This window comes from Limulus polyphemus, unplaced genomic scaffold (assembly GCF_000517525.1).
Source record: "Limulus polyphemus unplaced genomic scaffold, Limulus_polyphemus-2.1.2 Scaffold2465, whole genome shotgun sequence".
Taxonomy (NCBI): Eukaryota; Metazoa; Arthropoda; class Merostomata; order Xiphosura; family Limulidae; genus Limulus; species Limulus polyphemus.
Window position 1 is genome coordinate 110,578 of NW_013668075.1, and position 11,264 is coordinate 121,841.

An 11,264-nucleotide genomic window follows, 5' to 3' on the forward strand; every position below is an offset into this window, starting at 1 on the left:
GCCGTAAAGCGAAACGTTGAATGCCTAATTGAATAAAAGCTACATATTGGTGTTATAAGGTCATGTATTTCTAGCAAAGTCTTAGTGTATACAAATCTGGTATTGTGTTCTAAACAATACGTACATCAAACAAACCCGATCATACTCATATTTGGGTTGTAACACTACTTCAGTATAATGTTTACGCGTCTGTAAGTAAATTATAAACCCAGTTGCGTCTGTTATTCTCTCATGTGTGTGTATATATATATATATATATATATATATTATTTATCATTCGAAAACCAAAATTGTAGTTTATTGTGTAAATAGCTCCGAAATTGGATCAACCACAGCGACTTCACGTGTACACAACACACACTCGACAATTCCTTATTCTTCCAGCAGCACTTTGTATCTAAATAACTCTATTTTACAGCGTTCACAATCCTGGCCCCATGAATAAGGAACGGACGTTTTTATTCGGTTGTTCTAATGTACCTGCACTACATCATCAACTGTATTGTGATTTCTTTTCTCCTTGTATACGTACACGGTACGCTCAGTGATTTGACTAATTTTCTGTCAGTTGCCAATCAGGATACTAGCTTTCAAGAGTCAAGTATAGATCCTGATTCAAGACATCTGTTATTTGTAATAAACCCTAAACTGCCACGTGTAAAGGTGTCTACCTCTGACGTCACACAACTGTTATGTTCGTGACGTCAGGAACACTAGTGTGTAGTTTGTGTACTTAAGGTACTTTAAACAATAGCCAATAAATTACGTAACTATAAGGGGTTATTAGGGAGCAAAGTAAAATACTTGTATTTGGGAGAGGGTATTAGGGGACACGAAGTGCCTAACTTTGTGGGGGATATTAGGGAATCTAACTTTAGCAGGTTATTAGACGACATAATATAGTACCCGACTATGGAGATTGTTAGGAGACAGAATAAAGTACCTAACTACGGGGTGGTGGTTAAGGAACATGAAAACGAAGGTCATAAGGTCATACTATGATCTGTTGTAATCACCGATCCGTTTATTTTTCAGCATGTAGTCTGTGGATATCTGGAGATGTTCTAATTTTCAATGATCTTCTCATATTTTCAGTAGAATGACCGAGTTAAAGGTAAACAACAATGTTCCTCCGTCACTTTATACACAGTGTAAAAAAAAAAAAATAGTTACTTGTCTCTGTAATTTTTGTTTCAGAAGTGAAGGTATGAGATGATTAGGGACATTTGAAATCTTCGTTTGTAAAGTTATCACAATTCAATAAAAACAAATTCGGATTTAGCCTCCATCACCACGTACAAGAGGATGTTGACGTCACGTTTGCATTCTGTGTAGCCATGTGTAACTTAACTGGGAGTTGGGTGACCTGTTTAAATCGTGAAATTAGTCAGAAATGTGTGGTTGGAAAAACTGGAAATTCGGCTTTGTATTAAGACGCACCAAAACTACAGCTAATCTGATTGCAAATATTAGAAGTACGGTTTAATCAAGTATAGTTCCTGTTAACTTCATATGAACTTGTTGGTAATTGTTTGTCCAAAAATTCAACCTTTAGAAAGTTTTTGATGTTCAGTTTTACGACTGGGGATGAATGTCCTTGACGATTTTTGCGCTTTATGCTTGAGAAGAAGCAACGTAAAAACAACAGAATTCGTTAAACTGTGTTGACGAGTCTTTCTCTGATTCGTCGAATTGTTCATCTTACGTTACCGAAGACGAGTTCAGTTTAAAATTCACCTGAAGCTCTAACCTTTATGTAGAAGGTTACGTTGAAATGTTAAAGGTCTTCTATTTTTATAGTGAAAGCAATGGAGCGTTGTTTATAGAATTATCATGCAAAGCTAAAGAAATCTCCATATCAGCTCTTACTTTTGAACGTATAGAAGCAACCAATCCCAGCATACGGTGAGATAAGAGTAGCCGAACATTTGACGGTGGTCCATCACTCTAATAACACATCCACGACCCCAGACTGAGGAACGAGTTTTTGAACGTATAGAAGCAGTGACCCCAGACTGCGGAACGAGTTTTTGCATCTATGGGACGCGAACCCTGAATTCTCGAGTTCACAGTTCGGGTACTCAAAACAAAAGGCCACGTTTAGTGCGAGAGAGAGCCCGGGCTTCTCGACTTGGATGAGTTCCAGTATAAATGTTATTGACTTGTATTAATGTTCGTAGAAGTGAGAACCTAAACAGTTTATCATGTGTGACGTAAGAACTTACTGCTTACCGTTACAGGCTTCATTACACCTGCTTATAACTAATTGACCCCAGAAATAAACATAAACTAGATAAATATGTATCTAGTCATTCCACGAAATTAGTCCACTCTTCTTTCAATATGTAACAGAAACATTCGTGTTTGGCCTGCTCGTTGTGTTTGATCAACTATGAAATGAAAGAAACTCGATTATTAGCACACTTCGTAACGAGAAAAATAATCGTACTGCTAAAATACTGAGTGCTCAATTTATGTTTGACATAATGTGTATTCTAGTGACGCAAATCAATTATGTAGGATATAACAAGAGGGAATCCTCAATAGCCGTGGCACTTGAAATTCTTAAAGTAAAATAATTTACGAGACCTTTTTTTTTTTTGCATTTTTATCAGCTAAATTTTTTGTGCGCCAACAATACCAAGCGCGGAGCACGCGTATAATACACGATTCGATTTTATTACTCATCAGGATCTCAACCAGCCTACCCTCAAATTGAAGTAATATATGAGACCTTGGGAGTGATAAAATACAATCAATCGAAAGGGTTTGACCACCTGAGTCCAAAACTGTAATTAGATCTCAAATCGGTCAAGAGATGACGAAGCTATGAGCTAAAAATTTGTACTTACAAAAAAAAAACGGATCCGTTCAATGAGCCGCTATGCCGCGGCTGAAAATTAAAAACTTTTTAAATAATCTACTAGAGGTTTCTTTGTGTTTGTTGCAGTGGTTATTGTTCTGATTGTTATTATAATCTAAAATAAAAATTTATTTCACTGAATTACAGCTTTATATTTAACATGTTTTATTTAGGGCTACGATTGTTGGCGTGGAGATGTTTTGTTATTGGTGTTATAAAACTGCTTTGTTGTCTGCTGTAAGAGAGCTTTAGAAACATTCCATTCCTTTGTGAGACAGTTCACATATTCTTTTTTTCCTTAGTAATACAGGTTGTATTTATTAAACTATAGCTGAATGATATATTACTCCCTGTATTTTCTCGTGTGCATAAAGTCACGTGATTTACCCGTGTTTGTGGGTATTTGAAGTAACTTGAGTCTTTAGTAGAGGTTGGCTACACAGCTTAACAGACTGAAGACATTTTCATATGAATGGTTTAACAATGTTGTCTTTCCATGTATAGTGTCTTAACATTCAAATAGACTGGATGTGTTTTCCATGTAAATATATCCATGGCTTAGCTTAACAACATGCTAAATATTTTATATATACTGTGTCCCCAGTTTAACATTGAATTGGACTGGAGACAAGTTGTCATATACAGTGTCTCCAATATAATACTGAAAAAGGCTGGAGACAAGTTGTCATATACAGTGTCTCCAATATAATACTGAAATAGACTGGAGACAAGTTTCATATACAGCATGTCCCCAGTATAACCCTGAAATAGACTGGAGACAAGTTTCATGTACAGCATGTCCCCAGTATAACCCTGAAATAGACTGGAGACAAGTTTCATGTACAGCATGTCCCCAGTATAACCCTGAAATAGACTGGAGACAAGTTTTCATGTACACTGTGTCAACAGTATAACACCAAAATAAATGGAAATGTATTTCTATAGAAAGTGTGTCCTGGTTACTACTGAAACAAACTGGAGATATCTCTTTGTACATACTAACTCCATGATAACCATAACTTAGGCTGGAGACATCCTTTCATCCAGAGTACATCTGGTTTAATGGTAAGACAGACTAGAGAAATCTATTTATAAACAGTGGATCCTGGCTAACGCTAAGACAGACTACAGAAGTATTCCTATACAGCATATCCTCACTAACAGTAAGACCGACTAGAGAAATCTATTTATAAACAGTGGATCCTGGCTAACACTAAGACAGACTACAGAAGTATTCCTATACAGCATATCCTCACTAACAGTAAGACAGACTAGAGAAAAAATGATAAAACCCCATAACCTGAGTGCTTTCAAAAGGTGGACCTTTCTTTTTCAGGGGCAAATAGTTTTCCCACAAAGAAGAAAAGTCCATCTTTCGAAAGTGCTCAGGGTATATTGTTTTTATCATTTTCTATCAAAAAATTTTTCTGACATCATGAACAGGCTAGAGAAATCTATTCATAAACAGCAGATACTGGTTAATAGTAAGACGGACTAGAGAAACCTATTCATAAACAGCAGACCCTGGTTAACAGTAAGATAGACTAGAGAAATCTATTCATAAACAACAGACCCTGGTTAACAGTAAGACAGACTAGAGAAATCTATTCATAAACAGCAGACCCTGGTTAACAGTAAGACAGACTAGAGAAATCTATTCATAAACAGCAGACCCTGGTTAACAGTAAGACAGACTAGAGAATCCTATTCATAAACAGCAGATCCTGGTTAACAGTAAGATAGACTAGAGAAACATATTCATAAACAGCAGATACTGATTAACAGTAAGACGGACTAGAGAAATCTATTAATAAACAGAAGATCCTGGTTAATAGTAAGACAGACTAGAGAAATCTATTCATAAACAACAGATACTGGTTAATAGTAAGACAGACTAGAGAAATCTACTCATAAACAACAGATACTGGTTAACAGTAAAACAGACTAGAGAAATCTATTCATAAACAGAAGATCCTGGTTAACAGTAAGACAGACTAGAGAAATCTACTCATAAACAACAGATACTGGTTAACAGTAAGACAGACTAGAGAAATCTATTTTTTTATGAAAATATTTATTTTCATTTTCTTTACCTGGTAAGTTTTAAATTTTTACTGGCATCAAATTATTAAGCATTTCTTATTAGATATTTCTGGAGTGTTTGCTGTTAACCATTAACAAATCGTTTTTATTGAATATTTTTATGTTCTATGAATTGTTAACTCTATCAACACAAAATTACATATTCTTTAATTTTGCAAGTTGTTGTAAGCATAACCGCCAAGGAAAGTACATGCCACATTACCTGATAGTTATAACAAGCAACTCTTAAGTCAAAGACCTCTTATTTCTGGCATTGTTTAGTTTTTAAGCAGGATGCTTGATATTTTAAGTCCAGTAAGGTTTTGTGCGAGTATTACTGAGATCCATTGTTGAATAGATTTGTTTTTGGATCTGTTATGATTCTTTGACGGTTATCTCAAATTAGAAGACCCGGTGATTAGGGGGCGCTCGACTCGCAATCTGAGGGTAGCGAGTTCCAATCCTCCTCGCCGAACGTGCTCGTCCTATATGGTTACCGTCTGGACCAGCCACCTGAGTGTAAATCTTCTGGACTTACAAAAATTACCCCAACCTCAAATTAGAACCAGCTATTATTGTGTGTGTTTAAAAACAAACTGTAAAGTTTGTATATCGTATACTAACTTCGTCATATAATATAAGCTACCCAGATCATTTATTTAGTTAATTTTATTGTTATTTGTGCTAAGCAAGTAATTTTTAATGTTTGGAGCAGCTCCCCTCCCCTTATCAATGTATTGTGGGCCGTGTTTTAAAATTAATGATGTATACCTTTCAGGTTGTGCAGAAAGAGATTGAATCCCGAGGAAAGTATGTTTCTTCGATGCAGAAACTCTGTGAAAGGCTGGGTGCAGGATCGACAGAGGGAGTGTTAGTCTGGGATGGTCAACGAGTGCGGAGAGTGGCCGCAACGCTAGAACGTCGGTGGCACGCCTTGTGGCTACGGTCTTTGGAGTGGCAATGTGTCTTAGAGGAACTGATTAACAAGTATAAATCTGTAAGTTTTTCTATAATTATAATCATTTTAGTCCAAAATTGAAAGTCGTGGAAAACATATGTTACTGGAGATCCTGAAGGAGGTAAATTGGGTAGAAACGTCTGTAGTTACAGATGTGTACAGTTGAAAAACGAACGTTAATGGCTAAATCAGCGGTCACGTTAGTGGGAAATATTTGTTCAAACATAGAAGTTACATTAACAGTTGTATAGTTTTTTAGGTCTGTTTGAACTGCTTAAATAAAAACAGGGATAAAAGTTTATCATGCAACTGCTTTGGTGACTCGGTTTCCCATTGAGATATACGAATAAAACGTGAACAGTTTTCTAAAGTGAAAACCACAGCTTACCTATTACGTCAGCAACAAATATTATAGTTACTAATGGATCTTGAAGAAATGTGCTGATCTTTAACTAATGAATCTTGAAGAAACATACTGATCTTTAACTTATGAATCTTGAAGAAACATACTGATCTTTAACTAATGAATCTTGAAGAAACATACTGATCTTTAACTAATGAATCTTGAAGAAACACACTGATCTTTAACAAATGAATCTTGAAGAAACACACTGATCTTTAACTAATGAATCTTGAAGTAGCATACTGATCTTTAACTAATGAATCTTGAAGAAACATACTGATATTTAACTAATGAATCTTGAAGAAACATACTGATCTTTAACTAATGAATCTTGAAGAAACATACTGATCTTTAACTAATGAATCTTGAAGTAGCATACTGATATTTAACTAATGAATCTTGAAGAAACATACTGATCTTTAACTAATGAATCTTGAAGAAACATACTGATCTTTCACTAATGAATCTTGAAGAAGCATACTGATCTTTAACTAATGAATCTTGAAGAAGCATACTGATCTTTCACTAATGAATCTTGAAGAAGCATACTGATCTTTAACTAATGAATCTTGAAGAAACATACTGATCTTTAACTAATGAATCTTGAAGTAGCATACTGATCTTTAACTAATGAATCTTGAAGTAGCATACTGATATTTAACTAATGAATCTTGAAGAAACATACTGATCTTTAACTAATGAATCTTGAAGAAACATACTGATCTTTCACTAATGAATCTTGAAGAAACATACTGATATTTAACTAATGAATCTTGAAGTAGCATACTGATCTTTTTGAAACTTACACAGTATGCATGAGATATCTTTGGAGTTTTCTCAATAGTTAAAAAAGATTATTAAACTTCTCTAAAAACTTTGGGCTTTTTGAAAATTTTTCTAAAAGGTAAAAAATTTCCATTTTTTTGTTAATCAGGAAAACTTTTATGAGTTATATGTAAATCCATTTCATTCAGTCCGTTTCTCTTTTGAGTTGGTCCATTTGGTGATAGGTTTTAAAGTAGCCGACAGCCTTACTAGGCTCGAACAAATGGAATTGATATTTAAGTTGAAGAATTACCATCTATAATCTATCAGGAAATCTCAATTTCTGAAAATTCTATAAAGGACAGCATTCTAAATCGATAAAAACAACGCGGTAAATCAATATTTATTGTTGCACTGTGATTAACGTCTTAATATTGCACGAGTTTTTTTACCACAAAACATTTACAGGAACAATGTCCTAATATTTTTGGAACGCTAAAAGGAATCACGATATTCTTAGAATTGTTTATTGTTACATCATAATTTTACTGCATCTGTAAGGAATTCATAACATTGTCAACATTTACAGAGTCATTGTATTGTTTGAAGATTCGATGACCTACTCATTACCTAGTTTATGGAGTTCCATACCAGTTGTTTTTTGACCTGGTTTTATATAGAATGCAACGAAGTTTTTCCAATCAAGTCGCTTTTTTTTTTGCTTCTTATTCGTTGTGTTTTTGTAAGAAATTATTACTTTCAACAGTAGTATAAACTCAGGGAAGTAAGAACAAGCGTCCCTCTATTTACAAATCATATAGTACATATCAGATGTACTTGAGCAGAATCCCCGATAGTGTTCTTTTTCAAGAGTAAATATAACCCAAATTAAAAGTAACAAATATTTAAATTTCTTGCTTTTGAATTTCATATGTCATGCTGTGTTGTAGTCTTCAGAGTGTGTAATTATTCTCGTGATTCATAGCATGCGCACGTTTTGTTGACGTCATGACAGTACAAATTGCAAGGTTAAGCGTCCCTTGTGTGACATAATTTAGGTGTCTGGATGACTGACTAGTGCGAATGGTTAAGACAGGTGACACCTTCAGGCGGCCTTTGGCCCCCTTTCGGAGAAACAAGCAAAAAAAGGGCATTTAGAACTACAACTGGGCAACAGTATTCAGTCCTTATATAGGATCTAAGTGGGTTTTAACCTCTAGATCACTTGATGTTCTTCCACTGTTTAAATTGCTTTTCACCATTCTTAGTCTGAACTTGTGTTTTAATAAAACAAATAGATCAATGAAAACATAGTTCACTAATTAGGTTGAACCCCCCCCCCCCCGTCATTGTACAGGGTCAAATAAACAGTTGTATGTCCTAACTTCCATTCCTATGTGTACATTAGTTAACTACTTCTTCAGAAGTGTTTATTTAATCTTTAATATATTGTATAACCCATGAAGTGTGTAAAATGATTGGTTCTACTTAACAACCAAATTACCCTGAGTTATTAAATCAAACAGCATTACAATACATACATGTATGGTTTACGTGGCAAGGCTTCACAGGTGTAGGTTTACTGTCTCTACATTATGTTTACGTTTATCCACAGGGAAACTACTGTTTAGTGGTTTTGTAGTTAGTTCATGGGTGATGCAAGCCACTGTCACACATAGGAATCAGTAAACTGTTTTATCAGTGATACTTTTATAGGGTAGGGAGACATAAGCTTGGCCTTGTCTTTAAGAACCATAGTGCTTTGTCTTGTTTATGTGTGAATGTATTGTTGAACCGCCACACGTCTCTAGGATACCAAATTAAATGATTTTGAATGCTTCTTCAGTTTGGGAATTTATAGTGTGTATTGTTGAACCGCCACACGTCTCTAGGATACCAAATTAAATGATTTTGAATGCTTCTTCAGTTTGGGAATTTAGAGTATGTATTGTTGAACCGCCACACGTCTCTAGGATACCAAATTAAATGATTTTGAATGCTTCTTCAGTTTGGGAATTTATAGTGTGTATTGTTGAATCGTCAAACGTCTCTAGGATACCAAATTAAATGATTTTGAATGCTTCTTCAGTTTGGGAATTTATAGTGTGTATTGTTGAATCGTCAAACGTCTCTAGGATACCAAATAAACATAATTGCACAGTATTTGTTACTACCTACCGCTCCAGTAGGCTTGCGCGAAAGTTCAACAAAGAAACAAACAAATACTACCCACCATCCGAGTTTTATTTATTTGCTGTTTTTAATATTTTGTATTGTTACACAGTAAGCGTTCATGTTGTGACGCAGTGCAAGCGCATTTGTATTTATTATGGTTAACAGAAACGCTGTAGCATAAGTCGGTGTGGCCTTTCAGGGGTCGAATTTTGAAGGGTATTTTTTTTAACAGGATGTATGAAGTTTTAAAACTTAACCTCCCCGTTAGTTGAAGTCGTGACATTCATGTGGCGGAAACGCTTGAAGCTAACATCAGGATTTTTAGTTCTTGTGGGTCCTAATTGCATAGGAACAAAAGTAAACCTGACATAAGTAACCATACTTCAAGTGAAGGGAGGACGTTCCGGTTTTGTAATCGTTGTGGAGAATCTGGTAAGGTTTCGTAAGTTTGTTTTGAATTTCGCGCAAAGCTACAGAAGAGATATCTGCGCTAGCCGCCCCTATTTAGCAGTGATAGACTAGAGGGAAGGAAGTTAGTCAACCCTACCCACCGCCAACTTTATTGGCTACTTTTTTACCAATGGTTTCGTAAGTATTCTAAACTATTTAAGTCGTCTTTTGTCGGTCCTCTTTAAACTACTCAATAGGCTTATTTATTTAACAAGTTAGTGACCCTTTCGAAATATTATTGTGCTTTATTGAAGCGGTCCGTTAAGATAGATTAAAAAACAAAAAAAAAGCACAAGGTGACTGCGAGGCTTCCGCGTTATTTTTTACACGTGAATGTTTTTCGTATCCTTAAATCCACATACATACATATATACATACATATGAATAACAGATAAATAGACAAGAAGAGAGTCGCCGTCTTATGTCAGTGCAACATTCATATCGACGGTTGAGAATAGTAATTTCTGATGAGGTAATTGAAGTGTCAGAACTGCTCTCTTGACAGGCACTTTTGTCTTTACGATAAATGGTAGATAATGGATGTTAATACTTTGTATAGAAAGAAAGATTTAAGTACTTTTTCTAGCTACAATTGGAACTTGAGGAGTATGATGGTTTAAAAAGTTGTAGGTCTGATTTAGGGTTTACTTCATTCACAAATTGGGAAGCCTGTAGAGGGGAAGGGGGGTGATGCTGCATGCATGCGCCATCTGTTCTAAGTTAAATGTAACGTTTCTGTCAACGTGGTTGTGTATCGTCTAATAATGTAACCAATCACGATGTAATATTGGATTCCACTAATGGAAAATACTGCCATCATTTAGTGTGGTGATTTTCAACCGATACTACATGCTGAGCACAGATTGGATATAAAAACATTAAGATGATTTAATCCAAGAACTACCGATAGGGGTCCGTATCTCGTCGGCTTGTAAACTTTTTTGACATTATTCACTAAATCTCATGTAGGCCCATGACTGTAGGCTATAATATAATAAGGCACGTAAAATAATGTGAACGAAAATGTAATCAATATTGCAATTAATTTCACATAATTTCTTAAATTACAAAGATTATTGTTTTTATTTAATTTTCCATTCTTTTCTTTTCAAAAACAGTAAAAAGTCTTTATGAATATTTATTTACCTCTTAAAAGCGTGTAGGCCTATGACAACGCAAACAAAGCGTCGTATCGACGGACGCTTTTTGAACTCTGGTAGTTGTAGTGTTGATTTAGTCAAGTGGTAGGCTTAGACAGGTATAGATTTTGTGTTTAGCAAGCCCTACTTGTAAAATAAAATAACACAATTAGTTTTGGTTTATTGTAGCGGGTTTCGTCTTTCTTTGGGTGGTGCATGAAAAGGTTGTGTAATTGCGAAGAGGAAGCGGTAACATGGTTAATATTATTATTATTTTAAGTTCTTACTTCACTAGTAGTGAACGCAAGAATTAGACCATTTATGTATACATCTGGAAAAAAGTTAAGCACCCCCAAATATTTTTCAGGATTGCTTATTGAAAATAAGGTTTAATTTTCATGATGTTGAGCAATGTTCATAATTTCAAAC

General features: G+C 35.0%; 1 protein-coding gene across 1 annotated transcript in view; it reads left to right on the plus strand.

Annotated features, from left to right (window-relative positions):
- The window catches only part of LOC106467031, a 62,844-nt gene that overhangs the window by 30,918 nt on the left and 20,662 nt on the right, over nucleotides 1-11,264 (plus strand). Inside the window, exon 5 of the mRNA XM_013927340.2 lies at nucleotides 5,724-5,942. Coding sequence (XP_013782794.2) covers nucleotides 5,724-5,942 — 219 coding nt within the window. The remainder of the gene's footprint in view (nucleotides 1-5,723; nucleotides 5,943-11,264) is intronic.